The sequence below is a fragment of the Maylandia zebra genome, linkage group LG15 (genome assembly GCF_041146795.1).
Source record: "Maylandia zebra isolate NMK-2024a linkage group LG15, Mzebra_GT3a, whole genome shotgun sequence".
NCBI lineage: Eukaryota > Metazoa > Chordata > Actinopteri > Cichliformes > Cichlidae > Maylandia > Maylandia zebra.
This window is the reverse complement of record NC_135181.1, coordinates 7,634,103-7,655,420: the sequence shown is the minus strand read 5'-3', so window position 1 is coordinate 7,655,420 and position 21,318 is coordinate 7,634,103. Positions and strand designations below refer to the sequence as shown.

Genomic DNA, 21,318 nt, shown 5'->3' with positions numbered 1-21,318 from the left:
ACCTGCCCAGGGCGCCCACTGCGATTAGCAAAAAAGAAGATACTCCACTCAACTTCGGTCTTCTAAACATTCGTTCATTGACAAGTAAGGGACCTCTCATCCAAGACCTCCTATCTGACCGTAAGTTTGACTTTTTCTGCTTAACTGAAACCTGGCAACAACCTGATGACTTTTCTCAGCTAAACGAATCTGCTCCTCTGGGGTTTGTTTACTTTTCTAAACCCCGCTGCTCAGGTCGTGGGGGTGGTCTCGCGATCCTTTTTCGCCAGCACTTGAAAGTCCTGCCGGTTAATGTTGATACCTTTAGTTCTCTAGAGGTCCTTGCATGTGAGCTGACTGGACCCATTCCCACTATCATAGCTACTGTATACCGCCCCCCCAAACCTAACCCTGTCTTTCTCAGTGACTTTGCTAATCTACTAACCCATCTTTCATCTCTCTCCCCAAATGTGATCTTGGTGGGAGATTTCAACATTCACATGGACAATAATGACCTTCTGCTCACCAGAGACTTTTCCTCCTGTCTCGAAGGCTCTGAATTTAAACAATTTATCGATTTCCCCACTCACTCTAAAGGACACACCCTGGACTTGGTCTGCTGTTCTGGTCTTACTCCCTCGAATCTTTCTGCTACTAAAATCCCCATAACTGACCACTTCCTCCTTTCATTTAACCTTACTCTCTGCTGCTCTTCTACCAAGCCAACCCGTCTCATTTCGTTCCGCAACATCAAGAACATTGATATGGACATTCTCACTACCAGTTTGGACAATCTTCAGATTCCGGACTTCTATTCTACTCCTGATGATTTGTTGTTATATTATAATAATTGTCTACGCACTGTCCTTGATTCTCTGGCTCCTGTAAAAACCCACTCTGTTTCCTTCACTTGCTCTGCTCCCTGGTTTACCTCTGACCTCCGAGCTCTGAAGGCCAAAGCTCGGCAGCTAGAGCGTAAATATAAGAAATCTGGTTTAACTGTTGATTCAGAAATCTATAAATACCATGTACTTCAGTATAAAGACTCCATTAACAAGGCCAAACAAAGCTTCTACTCTGGTATTATCAGTTCTTATGAGGGTAATGCTAGGACTCTGTTTTCAGTTTTCAACAAACTAATTCAACCCCCCAATGCTTTACCACCGCACTTCTATTCCTCTGAAACATGCAACTCCTTGATGCTGTTCTGGACTACGAAAATCGATAACATCCACCAGCAACTCAGATCAAATGTTGTGTCTACGCCCTCTCCAGAACCTTTTCTCCTTTTTGAGCCGTTTTCCACTTTTCATCTTCCTGATTTATCTGATATTTCCGAGTTAATATGTAAATCAAAACCTGCCACATGTCATCTTGACCCCATGCCCACGGGGCTTGTGAAATTCTGCCTCTCTTCTTTACTCCCACTCATCTGTGCTATCATTCACTCTTCTCTCACCACCGGTATCGTTCCCTCCTTATTGAAGACTGCTCTAGTCACTCCTATACTGAAAAAACCTTCTTTAGATCCTAACAACTTTAACAACCTCCGTCCGATTTCCAATCTACCCTTCATTTCTAAGATACTCGAAAAAGTGGTTGCAGCTCAACTTCATTTACACCTGGTTAATAATAACATCTATGAGAGATTTCAATCTGGTTTTCGCTCATGTCACAGTACCGAAACTGCTCTACTTAAAGTCACTAACGATCTCTTAATCGGAGCTGACTCTGGTCTTCTCACCATTCTCGTCCTTTTAGATCTGAGCTCAGCCTTTGACACCATTTCTCACTCTGTCCTTCTAAGCAGACTTTCCTCTCTCGGCATCTCTGACACACCCCTCGCCTGGTTTCAATCATATCTCCTCGACCGTTCCCAGTTTATTCAACTAAGATCATTCCGCTCTCGTCTATTCCCCGTCACCTCTGGTGTACCCCAAGGCTCAGTTTTAGGCCCTCTTCTCTTTATAATATACATCCTCCCTCTAGGTACCATCTTCCGCAAATTTGATCTTCAGTTTCACTGTTTTGCTGATGACACCCAGTTATATCTCTCTTGCAAACCTGATTCCTCCCTCCCACCTTCTTCCCTTACAGAATGTCTATCCGAGTTAAAATCCTGGTTTACCTCTAATTTTCTAAAGCTCAATGAGGATAAAACTGAGATCCTCCTTATTGGCACCAAATCCAACCTTTTGAAGGCAAACCATTTCTCACTCACCATCAATAACTCCACAGTTCTCCCTTCTCCTCAGGTTAAGAGCCTTGGTGTCATCCTAGACAGTTCACTTTCTTATAAATCACACATCAATAACCTCACCCGTTCTGCCTACTTCCATCTACGTAACATTAACAGATTGCTTCCTTCTCTTTCCACCCAGTCTACGTCCATTCTTGTACATAGTCTTGTTACCTCCCGTATTGACTACTGCAATTCTCTTCTGCATGGTCTCCTCCAAAAATCCCTCCATAAGCTTCAACTGGTTCAGAACTCTGCTGCTCGCATTATCACCAGAACCCCCTCCTACCAGCACATCACCCCTGTTCTTCAGGAACTTCACTGGCTCCCTGTGAAATTCCGGATAATTTTCAAACTTCTTCTGCTCACCTTCAAGGCCCTTCATAACCTCGCTCCTTCTTACCTTTCTGACCTGTTAACCACCACTTGTTCTGCCCGTTCACTTCGTTCTTCTTCTTCTGTCCAGCTTACTGTACCTTCCTTCCGCCTCACCACCATGGGAAGCAGAGCTTTCAGCTGCTCTGCTCCCAGGTTGTGGAATTCTCTGCCCCCTGAAATAAGAAATATTGGTTCTCTCCCCCAGTTTAAATCCCAACTCAAAACTCATCTGTTCAAATCTGCATATTCACTGTGAATCCACTGTTTGTTCATTTTATCTTGTGCTTTATTTTATTGTTCTTATTCTGCCATTGTTTTACTAAGTGTTTTATCCTATTGTAAAGTGTCCTTGGGTGACTTGAAAGGCGCTCATAAATAAAATTTATTATTATTATTATTATTATTTTTAAAAAGTAACTAAGTAACTAAGTAATTAATTACCTTTGAAAATAAGTAATCAGTAAAGTAACAGGATTACTTTTTGGGGGAAGTAATCAGTAATTAGTTACTTTTTTTATGTAACTTGACCAACACTGATTGCGATGCACAGTTACTCACAATTACGTCACAAAAAAAGTAACTGTGCGATGCAAAAACAGTACAATGAGAATTTAGAATGTTTCCTTTCTTACTTGTTTGAGTTATTTATTTAATCTAAGTTCATATTCTCTCTCTCTCTCTCTCTCTCACTCTCTCGTGTTTTCTTTAATGAACTACTGTGATAAATTTTTAAGAAGAATGAATGGCACGTGGTTCATTAGAATTAAGTCAGATGTCCTGCTCTAGAAGTGACATCTCCAGTTTCATTATTCACTGATGACTCCTCTACTTCTGGATCACCTATCAGTGCATTGAAAATATTTTGAAACCACCATTACTAAAATTTAACCTTGACTTCATTAATGTCAATCTAGTTAACACAAAAGTTAAACAGTAACAGTTAACTCACATTGTTTTGCTGGTGTAACCGTATTTATATGATTCCAGTTTTGTTATCTATGCATTTTTCTACACGTTACTGACTCCATGGCGCCCTCTTAGAGGTAATGTCAGACACAATACTGTGTACAATTACTGTGCATTAACATCCATGTATCTACTATACTGGAATATTTAAAAACACTATAAATTATTGACATATTCATTAAATTGCAATTCCATTTTATTTATATAGTGAAAAGTTTTAACCTTTGGGTCTTGGAGGGTTGAGCTTGGCCTGCTATGATTGATGTAGGAAGCTCTTTGCCCAACTAATTAACATTCCCAAGACCACCATGTGGTCTTGGGAATGTTAATTAATAAGGGGATGCAGATAAGCAAATCATCAGGGATCTTTATTCTCAGCAGGATTATTGAGGTCAAGGATGGCCTTGTCACCTCGTAAAAATCCAACGGGCAAGGGACAGGCCGAAGGGGAGGATAGCAAACTGATGCACACTTCCCAAAAGGTGAAATGCAGAAACCTTCTGTGTTCAAAATGAACTGGCACATGGAAGTAAGCATCATTGAGGACTAAGGTGAACCACTCTCCTGGAGTGATGGTCTTCAGGACATATAGTATCTGGAATCAAGAAGTAAGTGGAATAAAATCCCTTGCTCATTAATCCCGTGTTCTGATTGCACTATTGTGATAGCCCTTTTGTAGCATATTTCCTATGACAAGCCCAGTGTCTTCACAGAGTGTGACAGAAGTCACTTTCTCTGAAAAGGGTGAGATCGATGATGAAACTGCAGCTTGTACCCCCGGGACATTGTTATCAAAACCCACTTATAAGGCCTCTCATCTCTCACTGAGAATGGCAAAACACTGCAATTAATTAGACAAAGTGTGTCTCAGGTGCCCCACTAACTTGATATCTTGTTGCCAACCAAGCAAGTGTTTGCTTAGGCAATCCAGACAAGAATTCCAGTAAGCTGCAGGAGGTCACCTGAAACTTCCACTAACTTACTTATGTCAGTATACTTAAATGTGTTAAATTCTAATACCTGAGAATACCTTAAACCTAGCTGTTCACAGCGTTCTCAGGGAGAGCAATATTGAAAGATATTGAGAGACCTGTAGCTTGCTACTGTCAACAACCTTCTACTGCTTAGAAGTATTTCTTATTTGGCTTTCTCCCACTAGGTTTATATCTGGGACTCTCCACCATTTGACCTTAGAACTGAAGAAGCTCCTTGGATGAGAGGTGAAACGTTTTCAAGTAACTTAAAGAAGTCCAGACGCCTTTCTTTGCAAGCTCCCTTGACTACGATGACCTGGATGACTGAGAACCCTCACAGACATATTTGGCTTTCTGTTTTTCTTCTTTTTTTTCACATATAGTGTACATACAGTGTAATGACTGTGAATGCTTCTATGCTGGTAATGTCAGGGCTTTGTGTGCGGGCAGGCAGAAATGAGGATCCAAATGCAGGACTCGAACACAGAATTGTAACTCAAAACCTCAACTTTATTGCTGGAGAAATTAAAACATGAACTGAACAAGGGTAGTAAACACAAAAATACTGACCACAGTATAAAACACACAGGCATAATCCGATGGTACAACAATGTGGCACTGAGGAAGGGCAAACACAGGGTTAATATACACAGGGAAGTAATCAGGGAATGGAAAACAGGAGGGAGACACAGCTGGGAGAGATTGGGGCTAACGAGTCAGGGGATCGAAGCTGGACACACTGACATAAGACACAATCCTTCAAAATAAAACAGGAAACAATACACACTAAACTAAGACACGGACTGGACAGAGAGAGACAGACTAGACACTGAACTAAACCAGCAATAAACATGAGAACACAAAACCTATCCCTAAACAAGAATAACTAAAACATAGATTAATAATCACCATCATCATCATCATCATCATCATCATCATCATAACCAACAAAAGCACCACAAGAGAATAAGAAAACAATCCATAATGCAAAAAACACACCAAAACATAACAACTCAAAATACTGGGTCAAACTGACCCAGAACCGTGACAGGTAAGGAGATGTCATTTCAGGACTTAAACCAGACTCTAAGAAATTGCTGTGTCTAATTTTGCGATGCTGCGAGTAACAAACTGGGTTCAGTTTGGAGGTTGAAGAAGAACTTTCCCTCGCCAGGCCGACAGCCGTCTGTGCCACAGTTTATCTCATCTCAGTTTATCTCATGCAGCGCAGGGCTAAATTTAAAATGATTAAATACTTAAGACAATGTATATTCTTCTATGACAAAAAATATGTGTTCATTTAAGCAAATAAACAGAGCCGTAAGAGATGTTTTTCAAAAATAGTTTTCTTTATTTTTATTTGCTGCTAACAAATCTTTTTAAAAGATTTGTAGCTTTTGTAGTGCTCCCTACTATGTGAACCCCTCACCAGAATGTTGAAGTTTTTTAGTTCAAGCAAATTAAACCCCAACAATCAAATGATCCCCTGTGAGCAAGCACTAGGCACAGTGGAAAGGAAAAACTCCCTTTAAACAGGAAGAAACCTTTGACAGAACCAGGCTCAGGAAGGGGCAGCCATCTGTCGCGACTGGTTGGGGGGTGAGAGGCAAAAGAAAAGAAAAATGAGAGCACAAGTTAGCTAAATGTTGCTCATGTTGTCTAACATGAACAACGTATGATTTTCTGGACTGTGGATGAAAAGCAGTCCATCATTACTAGTCTTTAAAAAGGGACTAATCGATCATCAAGGTAGGAATATGGCTCAAGGAGGCCACAGACAGAGTTAAATAGGCTATCACTATTAAGCTTTGAAAAGCCCCAGTAAGCTGCAGGTATAATAAGGCCTACTGCGGCAACGCCTAAACCTATTTTAAGTAGGCGTTTGGCACCATGACGCCATGAACCACTAGTCGGAACCACGTCAGGAGATGCTTCTGAGACAGGAGAATCAAGCTCTTCGGGTTGAGGACCAAGATTGTCCTGTGTCGGGACCACATCAGGAGATGGTTCTGAGGCAGGAGAAACAAGCTCCTCAGGTTCAGGAGCAAGATTGTCCTGTGTCGGGACCACATCAGGAGATGGTTCTGAGACTGGAGAAACAAGCTCCTCAGGTTCAGGAGCAAGATTGTCCTGTGTCTGGACCATATCAGGAGATGGTTCTGAGGCAGGAGAAACAAGCTCCTCGGGTTCAGGAGCAAGATTCTCCTGTGTCAGGACCACATCAGGAGATGGTTCTGAGACAGGAGAAACAAGCTCCTCGGGTTCAGGAGCAAGATTCTCCTGTGTCAGGACCACATCAGGAGATGGTTCTGAGACAGGAGAAACAAGCTCCTCGGGTTCAGGAGCAAAATTCTCCAGCTGCAGAGGTTCACCAGTGATGTTGTGAACAGCAGCTAATATTTCTTCTTCCTCCTCCCGTCTCAGCTCATCCTTAAGATTATTAATTATTTCTCTTTTCATTTTAAGATGTTCATAAAGTTCATCTATGAGATCTTTGTTATGAACAATCTTGAAATGTTGCTTTTTGACTTTTTCTTCCAGCCAAAATATTTGCAGTGTCAGACTTTCTGTTGTCTTTTCTTGATACTCAAGATTTTGCAAACGTTTCTTGAGATTTGTGTTTGCTGTTTTTAATTTGTCTATCTCAGCAGTAATGCTGCTGTTCTCCTTAAGAAAATATTCTTTTTTTTCATGAAAGTCACGGTGCATCCTCTGAATTGTGCTAACCTGCTCCTGCATTTTAGCCTCCAGAGATTTGACCTGCAACTCCTTTTCATCAAGTGTCTGTCTCACCTGACGCTGAAGAGTACAAATTTCTCTTTTCAGCTCAACTGTGAGTTCTGTCTTCCGAAATACTTTCCTATATTGTTTTTCTATTATCTCTTCTTTTTTTATTATTTCATGGTGAGCTTCTCCCACTTGCTGCTCAAGTCTCTCTAAAGAGTCCTTGAGATCTGTGTTCTGTCTCTTTAGCTCGTTTTTATCACTTTGAATCTGAGACAACTGAGCAGCAATGCTGCTGTTCTGCTCAATGAGAGATTCCGCCTTTTCCAAAAAGTCATGGTGCATTGTCTGAATGTACTTTTCCTGTTCCTGGAGTTTAGCCTCCAGAGATTCCACCTGTGTCTGATTTTCTTTAGCCTGAGCCTTCACGTGTTTAAGCTCATCTCTTGACTGATGGAAATGATCTTTATAATAATTCTTTTTGAGCTTCAGGGTGCTCAACTCCAACTGGAGTTGTTGAATTTTCATTTGAAGCTCCATAGGGTCAGGTATTTCTCTCTCCATCAACCCATACAGTCTTTGTGATTCCTCTCGAATCTCTCCGTCAGACTGTGAATTATTAAATGTTTCGTGTGACATTTCTTTAAACGTTTTAATGCAAAGTGTCACAAGAAAAAATGTTTGCTTAATTGTTTAAGTTTAAAAATAGTCCCTTTCTGAAAAGTTTCTGGTTTGCTAAACACAACTCGCCGTTTCTGAAAATGTTCCAAGAAAACTGTGTTTGCAAAGGTGAAGAGGGGGTATTTATAGACTTTTGTGGCTGCGAATATGACGTCAGCGCTCTTTGAGCCTTTGATCCTTTGTTCGCTCAAAGGATCACATGACAACTGTGCGTAATTCTGCGCATGCTCAGAGAATACCATTGAGATGCACGGTTTTGTTTTGTTTTGAATTTTTTTTAAATACCCTGAAAACAGTGTTGCCAACTTAGCGATTTTGTCACTATATTTAGGGAGTTTTCAAACCCCCTTAGCGTCGTTTTTTCCCTAAAAAGCGACTAGCTTCTGGTGTTATTGGAGGCTTAATTTATGACGACTTTTGACGTGAAAGCGCTTGTTGCTCTTACTCTCAACAAGCAGCGGGTGCTGCCGTGGGCACCTCGCTCGTGCCAAAGTGCCCACAGGCGGAGGATAGTCCTCCTCCAGCCGCTATCAGGGCAGAGTTCAACCATGGATCCAGTTTTATACTACACCGTCCTCTAGTGTTCAATACAGGTAAATACACGTGGAAGTCAAGCGCTTGATGTTGCATTCATGTACATTATTGCAACAGCAGCTTTTCAGTTATTGTGTACATACATGACAGTTAATGGTACGCAAATATTTATAGATACGACATGTTGTTATCAACCACATACATACATATATTTTATCCAGTTTTGGCGTATTTAAATATAATAATTATAATGCTCCTTAATATTATTATGTTCTGACGATCTCTTTCTCCCATCGCAATGCTGTAGATTTTCTTCAGGACTCAAAGGCAACACAGTACCTTGCTGCTGCTTTCACGGTGTCCTCCTCTTGTCGCATATCCAGTTAGCTGATCGTTAGCTTTTGTGCCAGAATGGTTTCAGTGGCGTGTCAGTGTTTGTCCGTTGTTTCTGGCTAAGGATAGCGGGGACTTGGTGGCTTTCATGTTCCGTGCAGCTAATCTAAAAACCATCGGCAAAGCGGGAACTGGCTGGTAGGTGGTGTTTGAAACCGCGGAGACGTAACATATTGTTCACGTCCACTCCACTCTCGTGAATCAGCCGGCTAGAGGCAGAGAAAAGGCTAGCTGCGCTAACAGGCTAGCAGCTAAGCTCTTCTGAATATTTTAGGGTGTGTTTGTTGTTTACTTTTTGGCGGCGCTTGTTTAAACTAAGTATAAGTTAATGCCGTGAGTGTTATTACATGTTAACGCTGTTACGTACCAGCAGTTGGTCAGCTTTTAAATTCTGTAGTTCAGGGTTTGTTTTGGAAGGGCTTGGCTAAGTAGCAAGAAAACGTTAGCCCTCGAAGCTAACAACTTAAAGTGCAAACTAAAGCAAGCGTCGATTTAGAGAACCTTGCAACCCACAATCGCGGGCTGTTAAATGGTATCGCCTGAGATTTGTTAATACTGTTTTTCAGGGGTGCACCCATCGTGTGTTAGCCCTAGCTTTGCTTGCTGGGAAGACATGGACGTTATGTAATGTGAATAATCACCAGGCTATAGTCTCAGATATTTTACAGCTAGCTTACTCCCATGTCCAAAGTTGTCACCGTCAATTGGGCTTATCGACAGCTAGCTGACGTGATAGCATTTCAATTTGCATCTGTTTAGTCAGGAGTCGTCTCTTAAGTTTCCTTGCGGTTTGCCCATCAATAGGAATCTACACATAATGGCTACATTCTTATACTCTATACCAATACACGTGCACACGCGAAATCGTTAGTGCTTGTAAGTGCTTTAGGTATCTGATTGTCCACTCCTGGTGTGAGATAAAATTGTATTTACCCTCCTTTTTGCTTAATCTCAGGCACTTTCGCCGAACGATGGACGAGCTGGTCCATGACCTGGTGTCAGCGCTGGAGGAGAGCTCAGAGCAAGCTGCCCGTGGTGGTTTTGGTGATGGAGGTGACCATGCACTGGCAGTGGGCTGTCTGCTAAAGAGACAGGCTCGGAAGCGGAGGGGTAGGAAACGACGCTCAGACAACCCACATCCACCGTGGGAGACGGGCCACCTCAGTGAGGGTTCAGAGTCCAGTGTGGAGGAACATAAGGTGAGATAGGGTGAATTGAATAGGGACTGTGGACAAGACACATCTGTTTGAAACCCTGTGTCAACAGTGTTACCTAAGACCAGCTGAGCCAGTTTTACTACATTTGAGGATGTAGTTATCTGGCTTGCTGTAGTTGTTTTGAGAAGAGGAGAAAAATGTAACTGGGGGGGGGGGGATCCAAAATATATTAAAATAGTGTGGCGTTTTGGACAATAGCAAACATTTTTATTTGGGTAAAAATGTGTCTGTGTTTCATAAATCTGGCCCCACTGCTGTTGCTTCTGTCTTAGCTGACATACTCGTGTTGATGCAAGTGTCTTAATTTAGCATCAGCATCACAGCCTGGTATTCACCACAGTGTCATTTGTTGCAGGACTACCGTGCCAGTACAGGAGCTGTCTCTGCTGCCAATAGCCATGCCCGTGACAACAGTGACTCAGATGAACAACTTGGCCCCAAACGGCGAATCCCCTACACAGCCGACATGGGGCGAAGTAAACGGCCGCTCTGGCCGGATGACCTGGGTGTCCTGGGCTCAGCAGAGGGGACTCGAAGCCTTAGGCGACGACGTAAGGTCAAACGCATGGCTGTGGACCCACCCATAGATCCAGAACCTCCCACCTCCACTATGCTTGGGCCACCGCCTGTACCCAAAGCCCGTGTTGGTGGCAAGCCACATAGACTGGGTGCAAGTGAGGGAAGAGGTGCCATGGAGTTCTGCGGAGGTGGACTGGTAGAGCCAAGTGGAAACAAAAGCAGAGTAAAAAAGAGGAAACTGGCGACACACCGGCTGGGAGTGGAAGCTGCTGATGAAGGGGTTGTGGTGGAGAGTGAAGACCCCGTCTGTTCTCCAACAGACGGGTCCAAAGACAAGATGGAGCTGGAGGAGCAAAAGGGCTCGGATGAGGACATGAGTGACAGGTGGTTAGTGTTTTGCCTTTCTTTTTATGCCTCGTAATTCCCGATGTTGTAGCTCCCTCTGTATGTACTACTGTGTGCGATTTTTATGGAGTCTTAGTGTCAGTTTGTGGTACTGCAGGCAAGGGAGTGTTTGGGGCTGGTTGTCTAAAATTAATATCTTTTTTTAAATGTTTTTGAAATGTCTGAAATGTGTTTGGTGCATAGATCACCAAAAAGAAGCGACTATTTAAAGCTAAAATGTTGCCAGTTCCAGACTAGTTAGTTCTCATGCATGTTCTTTGATGGCTGCTTTCATTTAGAATGTATTGGGAACTTATTTTATTGAATGAAAAATAGTTGAAAAAAAGAAGAAAAAAATCTAAATGGAAACTTGCTAACTACCATCTAGCGTTTCCCTACTCGTTGTAGGGCTAGTAAGGTTATTGTTGTGGCTTTGATGGTAATGAACTGTCTGGAGTCTCTCATCCTGGGGCTAGACAGGCTTTTTCCATCATGAACTGCAGCTGGCAGAGGTAGTCCTTATTCTACTCTTGAGATCATTTGTGAGCTGAAGGGGGACTTGAACAAAAATTGCCACCAGGTGGATAGCTGTGCTGAGCTCATCAAGGCTGCAGAGCAGAGGAAAGATTAAGGTTGCCAGCAGTAGTTCAACATGGGGGAGTTTACGTTACTGTTGTGTTTTATATTATCACAAAGTGTCTAAGGTATTATTTATTAGCATTAATGTTATTTGCAAATGCATGGGATATATGTGGATTTGTGATATAGTTATGCAGTGGAGAAACACTTGGTTGAATTTCCTTTTCTACCATTTTTTCCTCAGTGAGACCAGCAGTGTGAGTAACAGCAGTGATGGAGGCCTCTATACAAATGATGAGGGGAGGCAAGGTATGTACTGAGATGTGTACTGAGGTATGTGTCAAAAACTGTCTGGCATGTTGCATAGAAGTGCACACAGAAGTGAGGATTTTGTGAAAGGGTAAGGGTCCGCATCTGCACACAGTGGTTGTGTTGGGTTGTGTTTTGTAGGAAGTGCATGCAATCTAATTTTAGGGTATTTTCACACCTATAGCTCGCATACCCTGGTCCAAGTCAGTTGATGAGTTTGTACTTGTAACTTGTAGCTTTTTCCTGTGGTTTGGTTTCTATTGACGCAGAAAAAAAAGTCAAAGTGAACCAAAATGGGTCAGTACAAACCACATAAGAACATTTAGTCCACTTATTTTGTCTGGAGCTCGAGCAAAAAAACTAAGTACAGGAAGATGAAGGTGCTGTGTTCTGGCTGAGTGTCCAACATGGGGAATTTACATTAATTTTACAGCTAGTTGCTAACACGCACTGACTATTTGTACTGTTTGTGAATAACTATGGTACTCTGCCGCACCCCAGAATGCAAAGCACTCCTGGCTATGTGAAGATGTTTAGTTCAGACTTGCAGCATGCACCTGGTAGTTGACTCAGATTGCATTCACACACCATTTGGAATCGGACTTAGACCACCTCCTCTAAAAGCGTTTGGTGTGGTTGTTTGCTCTGTACCTGAGTGCGATTACCCTGTTAACACCTGCACAAGTGAACTGGACTGAGGGGGGAAATGAACCAGAGTACAGTTTAAACAGCAAAAAACAGCGCAGGTGTAAAAACAACATAAAAGCACTTCTCTCAAACATCTTGCTAGCTTTTAGAAACTGTGTTCTCCTCTTTTGTCGTTATTGATTATTGATCCTTCCCAGTTATTTCTAAATATGGTGAAATTGCTTTTTATTTCATTTTGTATATGAGTTTAAGCAGCTTTTCTGTGAGGTCCCATTTTTCATACTCCTTCTTTTAGGTGACGATGAGCAGAGTGACTGGTTCTACGAGGGTGAGCCGGGCTCCGGTCCGGGGCCCGGGGGTGCTTGTGGGATAGCAGGAGTTGTTCCCTGGTGGGAGAGGGAGACTGGGTCAGAGGAGCTGGATCTAGCCGACCCTGTCTTTAACAGCATTCTCACTGGATCCTTCCCACTCATGAGCCCTGGGGCACAGAGAGGTAGGCTTCTGGTGCTTGCTTTCACAGTCACATTTGAATCACTTAGAAACTTGGACACAATGGCAATTATTTTTCTCCCCCTCCCTTTTTTGGTCAACCATCCAAAGCAATGGTGGCTCTAAAGAGGGGTGAAGAACAGACTGTAGGTTTGTATGTAAAAGAATGTAAGGAGTCATTAGCTCGTTTAAAGATGCCCAGATTTGCACTGGGAGAAACAAGCATGTACTGAATTTCTCTGAGCTGGATTAGAACTGGGATATGCTGCTCCATTGAGAAAAGGATGTGAAGATGATGCTCCTAGGCAAGAGGATGGGCAAAGAGGAGTTTTATGAATGTGGTTGGTTTGACAGAGAGAGGACGGGGACTAGGTCGAAACCAACGATCTCCTGTGGTGCCCCCTAGCTGGAGCAGATGGAAGGAGTAGCTTTCTAACATATAATGTAATATAATATCTAGTATGAGGGGCAAAGTGAAGATACTGTAGTGAAAAGTTGTTGCAGTCTCACTAAAGACCACTAGGAGGCAAACGGTTCACACTGAGATATCAGCATTACAGCAATAAACTGATGTGTGGAATAAGAGAGTAACATCTCTGAAGAAAGGCTTTGTTTGCAGTGTTCAGCACCAAAAAGAACATTTTTCAGACTTGTGCTGCATGAAGCTTTCTTTCGAGTGTCCTCCAGTTTTGGTAATGACAGTACCTTTAATCTAGCTTCCCCCCCCCTTCACACCTTGTTAGTCGTGACATATCATCTCCTACCTATTTTCCAACCAACGTGGTGCTGGTGCCTAATTTACCTTCACATCAGTGCCCAAAAGCTGGAGCCCACATCACACAGCATAGTTGCTGGACGTAAAGCTGGAGCAACTTTGCAGATTTGTTAGACCACAGGTTTATGCCACAGCCACCCTACATTAAAGGTACTGTCATTACCAAAACCATTTTTTATGTTTCTGCAATGGATTATCCACCAGTATGTGCAAGCTGTTTAATCAAAATGATTGTTAAAATATAATTGTTGTTCTTAGCCATGATTTTTCAAATGTATTGTTTTACAAAAAACATAGAAAAAATATTAAAGTTGCTTATTTTTGATTAAGATGCCAAATTAATTCACTTGAATTCCTAAACAGAAAAATGAGTGAATTCAGTTTGAAATCCATCGATCCTTTTCAAAATGGTAAATCGTTGAGAACTCAATGAAAAGAAAAGAGTCTCCATTAAAGCACTTCTTGATGCTGGGTATGCTTTGAGACAACATTGGGCAAGACTTAAGGTGTTCTCACAGTGTGGTCATGTATGCTGTGGACCAATCAATTGCTGAGACTGATGCTTGGAAAATGTGCAGAGGAAGAGGCAGAAAACAGCTGTGCAGTGCTTCAAAGTTTTAAGTACTAAAGGCAGAAAGAAAATCACTACTGATATAAAGGTCTTCAGGATGACAATAAGCAGAGGGCTGAAAAAACGAGGCTTAAAGAGAAGGCTAGCTGCTAAGAAGCCATTGTTGAGACATCCAGGAGCACAAACACTGGACTGCAGATGCCTGGAATAAGGTACTGTGGCTGTAAAAGTTAAAGTTTAAACTCTTTGGTCAGCATTGTTGTGTTTATGCCCAAGAAAAGCTCCAGAATGTTTCAATGCTAGATGAAATGCACCTACGGTGGTGATTCCAGTATGCTTCCATTTCTGTGAAAGCTCCGAAGGAGGCCATAAAAATGAAGCGTTTTGGTAATTATGTGTGAATTAGGACTATTTAATTGTCAGGTGGTCTAATAAATTTGTTGAATTCCATACATCATACTAAGATTACCTCAGCTTCCAGTGGATAATGCTCTGTTTACAAACCTGTTGAAATATAAGCTGGGATTTCAAAAGATGTATCAGTGTTTTGTTACCTTGAAATGTTCCTGACCCAACCGATTGAGTGATTTCACTGATCTTATCGTAAGGTTAAATAATGATGAACCTGCGCTGGTGTTTGTCAGGTTTCCAGGCCCGGTTGAGCCGCCTTCATGGCAACCATCAGGTACCTGAGGCAGGGCTGCAGGGAACCTCCAGTCAGGGCTTCAGCGAAAGATTGAGCAGACAAACTCAGGACACCCACGAGTGAGTTCTTTCTGCATGATCACTTTTTCCATTTTATGAAAGATGCTATTTAAATAAGTAACCTTGGTGTTGAAGAATTAATAAAAGTAACTTAAAAACCTGCAGGATATGATAAATTTTATACTGACATCATAAAAGCATTTTATTTGACAACAGAGAAGCATGATGAGACCTTATTCAGCTTTTGCCTGTGTGTTAGCTAATGTGAGAAAGATCTTGATAATCCTGTTTTCTTTGGGAGATCTGCACTAGTTTCTGTGGTTGACGAGAAGCAATAGTTTCTGTGTAATGATACCATAATATCTCCGACAGGCCGTGGTTCAGCTCAGGCTCAAGGAGAGAACACGGACAGGTAAGCTGTCTCTCTCTCTCTTTTTTTTTTTTTTCCCTTTTATTCCTTTTATTGTGGAATAAAAGGGTTTGAATCCACTCAGAGGCCATTCACTGTCCTTCCTTCACCTGTGCTCTCTCCCCAGCTTTCCTATCCTCTCTACACCCACCTAAAAAAGGCTAAAAAAAAAAAAAAAAAGCCTCCAAAATGACTTTAAAATGCAGAATACAAAGTTCATTCCAGGGGTAACTCGCTCTTTTGTGTCTCCCTCATTGCCCCTTCAGTTGCACTGGGACCCACTCTCAGACAGAGGGCATCGGAGGACCTGCTCAGTAAAAACAGCAAGCAGGTGAGAACAGTTTGACTTCGTTGGGTTTTTTGTTTGTTTGTTTTTGTTTTTGTTAAGGGATGAGAACTTTTCTTGTTATTTAAGATCAAATGGGTGCTATCATATTTTTGCGTGTCTTGACTGGTTTTACAGACAGACCAGCGGACACCTCGGCTCGCTCTGCACAGGGGATATCAAGCGGAGGCGCAAAGCAGCCCCCCTTGGTTCCACTGCACCTTCAGGTATTGAACACCTAGCTTCACCTAGCACACCATCTGGCACTTTATACCAACTGCTCCTTTTATTGTATTTTTGGCTCTCTTCTGTTCTCCTCTCCCCCTCCCCCTCCCCCTCCTCCTCGTTGAGCTCAATGTGTCCAAGCTTTCCTTCACACCTTCTGCTGTACAGACTGGGATGAAGTGTGCGCTTTAGCTGCATATTTTTGAGAAAGCGGATCTTTCTCCCTTCATATCCTCCCTCCTGCACAACCTTCTCTCATTAATAAAGCCCTTTCCTTCCTAAGCTTTGCTGGACAAGAGTCAGCTGGCTAAATCACGCTGCCACAGCAGAGATACTGGATTAGCCGTTAGGCCCCCCACTCATCCCCTCCACCTCCTCCAAAAAAAAACTACTCCTCTTACCTCTGGGCCAGTTTATCCTTTTGGAGGAGGAAGGACGAGTTAATGCTAATGTTGGCCCTGTAATGTATTTAGTTTGGAGCTTTATCTTGTTTTTGATTGTAATTTATACCTAAACGCTGACATTGTATCCACATTAGTGTACTGAAGTGTTTTATGAGATTAAGTTGGCTGTCACTTGTGGGTTAAAGAGTCATGCATGCTTTGGCTCAGGTGCAGGCTTCTTTAATTTATGCCCAGGCCCAACAGAAAGGTAAGCATTTGTGTTTAAAAACAGAAGAAATGGAGCACACATTAAAGAAATTGGGCAGATAAAAGAAAGTGTAACCAAAGATTAATTTCAACTTTATGAGGTCCTTATTTAAGGTGGCTGCTTAAAAACTTGGATAAAATCAGTTAAATAGGGCGGCAACACCCAGCAACACCCAGCAAACATTACCACTGTCTGCTGGGCTGCCAAAGTATCATTGTGGCATATTCAGTGTTGCATTGTGTACATATCTGACACTCACTTGGCGCATATTTGTACTCTGAGGCCAAATGTCCTTCCTGGCGTGCTCGAACCCTCAGACGGTCGCGTCTGGAAATGAGCTTGCAGCTTTACTCTGCCCTGCATACAAATGAAAGGAGGATTAAAAAGGGTAATAGGTTGCACTCTGTGACTGGACTGGGAACTTACAGGAAGAGGGAGGACAAAATGATCAGTGTCTGAGACAGACACGGATGATCTTCCCTTCACTGCTTGCATTTGTTACACCATTGAAAATGTGGCCAAGTCAATTACATGGTTACGTTTATACTAAAGCTGAACCACCAGATAGACAGAACGTCAGATCTGTAAATAAGAAAGAGGATTTTAATGTTTTAGGGTTAATGTATTGTAAATCCAAAAAATACTGCTAGTAACTTTTTTTTTCACTTCTAATTTCTTTAAAAGTGACTAAAAAGCATAAAATGTTTTGCCACATATTAAATGTATAATGTTAAAAAAAAGGTTGGCGAGTGGTTGCTGGTTGTAAGTAGGTTGACAGTAGGTAAAAAGACCTATATGGTGCTGCACTGTAAACCTTCTTGCAATTGCTTTGTTCGCAAGCAGGCCGCCACTAGTTTGCATGCTTGTCTGCAAATTACTTGCCGAGCGCATTCTTTACTTTAACTTTGAAGCGAGACAGTCTTGCACTCTTGCAGACAGTGTGTTGCAACCAAAGCAAATACAAGATGGTTTTTGGTGCAGCACCTTATTTGCAACCGATTTCCCCTGGCTACAGCCGACAGCCACAAACTGGTTGAGATGTACAAATTTTTCACTGCGCGATCTCTAAGCTTGTGTGATTAAAACATAACAGATCTAATATTGGACCTAATTGTTTTGCACATATCAACTTCAAAAAGCTTCAAAACAGCTGTTTTGCCTCAATATTCCAACCACGATACATTTCAGATGTTTTGTCCTCGATTTATATGACTAAAAAAAAAAAAGCTAGCAGTTTGATAGTACTATGACAAACTAGTTATTTAACATTTTTCTGGTGCCAATTTATTCCTGTGTAGTTCAAGGAATTTCATGTATTCAGTGCATGTATTCCTTGACTCTGATGTATCTTGTCATCGTTTTATAAACCAGTTATTTATTTTTAAGATTAAGGTTAGAGGTCAAGTTTCCTATGATAACAAAGATGTCACCTACATTCATACCATATGCACATCTACCAGAAGACTGAGAGGGTATCACTGGCAGCCACCAGTACTTTTTCCCCTTCTAGTACAGTCCCAGCTAAATGGACTGAAATTTATATAAATAGCCGTTCTTTACTCTGACTTAGTACTCGAAGCACTCCTTACACTGTGAACTCCATTCACAGACATAGCAATAGTAATACATAGCAATAAGGCACTAAGGACAAAAGGCAGGTCTACCTTACTTTATTTGGGGGAGGAAAAAATTTGTTGCTTGTTGATGGCTACGGTCTACAGATGAGAGAAAGTAATCAGAAGAGTTTATGTACCACTTACCTGTGATTGAATTTCCTGTTATGTTGTTTACTATAATGCTATATGCTATAACTGTCTCTAGCTTTGTGTTTAAACTGTTTGTGGGGCACGTCAAACTAACTTTATTATTTACTCATTTCACGCGTACATTGTCTGAGCTGCTTTGAAGATCTCCTTTATAGCTGACACTTGTACGTAGTGTTTAACATGGTATGAGTGAGGATGCGTAGACAGAAATTATTAGCTTTCTTTAATCAGTGAACTTTGTTTTCAGGAGTGGTCGGGGAGAACGCACCTCCGATCCCTGAGACCAACATGGGGAACCGCATGCTGCAAACCATGGGTTGGAGTCCAGGGATGGGCCTGGGTCCTGAGGGAAGAGGCATTACCGAGCCCATCCGGGCCACCCAGAGACCTAAAGGCACGGGTTTGGGTTTCAGCTGAACACCCAGAGTGAGGCCAGGATAATATACCCCACCAAGGAGGGACGAGATGAAATTCTCCTCAGGGTTATCTAAAAACACACACACAAAGGTCTGGAATAATCCAGGCGCACGAACAACAAGAGAAGGACGCTGCTCATCATAGCAAACGACCTGAGATGAAACAAAAATTAAACTTTCCCATGTTGGGGAAACTGCAAGAAGACTGAGATCTCTGCACAGACTCCTTAACATGTGAAAGTAAAGGACGGAAAGTGATCCACAGACAAGAATGGCAAATGCGTCTTCTTGAGAAACTCCATGTTGGAGAAAGTGATGTGATGTGATGTCTCATCCGTTACCTCAGATGCCAGTGTTACTGGTCAGAGAACTGGGGTGCTGTTGACTACATACAAATAAGTATTGCTTCAGGTCGCCAGTGACGACAGCAATGGTTCTTCAGTCGGCTGTGTTGGTTAGTGAATCAATGATAGGGTTTTTGTCTGATGTTGCACAATAATTTTAAAATCAATTGTTTGAGAAGGCTATACCTCAAGATTATTCTTATTTTTTTTTAATTGTAATGAATTTAGGGTACGCTTTATTGATGTAAGTTTGGATATCTGGATGTTTTTCCTCGCCCAATTCCTTTTTTTTTTTTTTTTCTTAATTGTTGATTTAATTGGAGAAATCTTGTCATGAGAATGTTTTTAATCTCTCTCCCAAAAAAAAAGAAAAAGGCTGAAAATCCAAGTTACAAATTTCTCTTCATTTAGCACCAGTATGCACAGATTTGCACACGAAGCCCGAAGTTTCACCACACCCTGCTTTTCGTTTCATTGAACGTAATTTAAGGTTTTTAAACAGTGTTGCTGCAAACTTAGCCAAGAGTAAGCACGCTTTGTGACTTTACACAGTCACACGGTATGATATGAGCATTTTGGCGTTTCAGTGCACACTCTTGAAGGAAGGAACCTGTGTTTAACCGGTGCTTTCCGCTTAATTTGCTTGATTAGACCTTTTCGCAGGATTGTGGGGAAGTGCGGGCTGGCTAACGTCTAATCAGACACCTGCGGCACAACACAGGAAGTCAGACGCATTTATTAAAATAAGTTGGCTGCTTACCTAATTGTATTATTTACTATGCAGCTGTTGGGTAATTTAACCCCATTAGCATATTGGCCAGACACAGCGGATTGTTGTGGATATATAGCTAAAGTAAATTTAAGTGCAGCTGAGAGATCAAGGGGCCAGAAAAAAAATAGAAAGATGTTGATTAGAAATGGTGCAGGATATTTAAAGTGTAGCAGTATTTCCTCTGAACAGCTTTTAACCTTAGGACCTAACTTACCTCATTAAACTCGTGACAGTTTAAAGACATGTGAGTGGAGCTCTGATGTGGAAGAAAAGGGTATACAGTAGAAATTTAGCCTCTGTAAACCAAAACTGTTAAATCTGAAACTAAGCAAAAAAGACTAACGCATTAATTGTTTATTAATTTGATTTTAGATTGTCTTTTTTTTGTAAGAAGGCTCAAAGGTAACCTTCCTGATGATTATAATTTGTTAAAAAATCTCTACATTTTTACTGCAGCCCCAGGTAGAGGATGGATTTTGAAGAAAGGGGGGAAAAAAGCCTGATTACTTAGGTTAAGGTGACTCAGCATTTTTATGAGCACTACATTTCTTTGACCTAAAGTTCTTGGGTTACTTTTGCAGTATGTTTTGGTCATTATACATCCGTACAGTGAAGCGCTGTCCAATCAGCTTTGCAGCATTTGGCTGAATCTGCACAGAGACTATTGCTCTGTACACTTCACAGTTCATCCTGCTGCTTCGGTGAGCAGCCACATCATCATCACTACAGCACGTTACTCCAAGTAACCAGGCTCTTCTGGAACCATACATGCTCATGCTTTAACACTGTGGTTATGTTGTAGATAATGGGCCTTTCCTATCTTCTCCATAAATCAACTGTTTCCACTAGGAACATCTATGTTTTTTGTTTGTTTAAAAAAAAAATTCAATATTTTAAATGTCTAATCTGGGCTTCTTGTTCTGAAGGTTAAACGTTGGTTTGCACATTGTCGTAAACCCCATGTATTTCCCTTCATGAAGGCGTCTCTTGATTGTAGACTTTGACAATGATATACCTACCTCCTGGAGAGTGTTCCTGTCTTGGATTATTGTGAAAAGGTTTTTCTTTGTCAAGGAAAAGGAATTCTGCGATTGTCAAATTTTCTCTTCTGTTGTTTTTCAGGCCTTTTTCTCTTGACCAGCGCCTTCCTTACACCAAAATGTACCAAATTGCTGATTTTCTTTGTTTTTTTTTTGCCTATAGAACTTTGACTGGTTTTGTGTTTCTTCTTTTTTCGGCCTGATGATGGGCTCTTTTTAATTGCATAGTATTATGTAGATTAGTGGTTTAATAAAGCAGCAGTTTATGCAGCATTTAAGTGTTTAATTTCTTTTACTAATTTACCC

General features: G+C 41.6%; 2 protein-coding genes across 5 annotated transcripts; one reads left to right on the top strand and one right to left on the bottom strand.

Moving 5' to 3' along the window:
- Positions 1–5,874: 5,874 nt before the first annotated feature.
- LOC106676069 (uncharacterized) lies at positions 5,875–8,017 on the bottom strand. Its single transcript, XM_014411945.3, has one exon. It carries the CDS (start codon positions 7,897–7,899, stop codon positions 6,259–6,261), a length of 1,641 nt encoding a protein of 546 aa, XP_014267431.3. The 5' UTR covers positions 7,900–8,017; the 3' UTR covers positions 5,875–6,258.
- A 236-nt stretch (positions 8,018–8,253) lies between these two features.
- Positions 8,254–21,285, top strand: gpatch2 (G patch domain containing 2). 4 transcript variants are annotated; one of them, XM_076873791.1, is made up of 10 exons: positions 8,254–8,534; positions 9,824–10,067; positions 10,441–10,991; positions 11,812–11,876; positions 12,820–13,017; positions 15,004–15,124; positions 15,437–15,476; positions 15,740–15,804; positions 15,937–16,025; positions 18,688–21,285. In XM_076873791.1, the coding sequence occupies exons 2-10, from the start codon at positions 9,840–9,842 to the stop codon at positions 18,855–18,857; spliced, it is 1,527 nt and encodes a 508-aa protein (XP_076729906.1). In that variant the 5' UTR covers positions 8,254–8,534; positions 9,824–9,839; the 3' UTR covers positions 18,858–21,285. The 4 variants fall into 4 exon arrangements, with proteins under 4 accessions (XP_076729906.1, XP_004542026.1, XP_004542027.1 ...); XM_004541969.3 differs by lacking the exon at positions 8,254–8,534 and adding an exon at positions 8,797–9,006; XM_004541970.3 differs by lacking the exon at positions 8,254–8,534 and adding an exon at positions 8,799–9,006 and having other exon boundaries at positions 10,441–10,988.
- Positions 21,286–21,318: the final 33 nt, after the last annotated feature.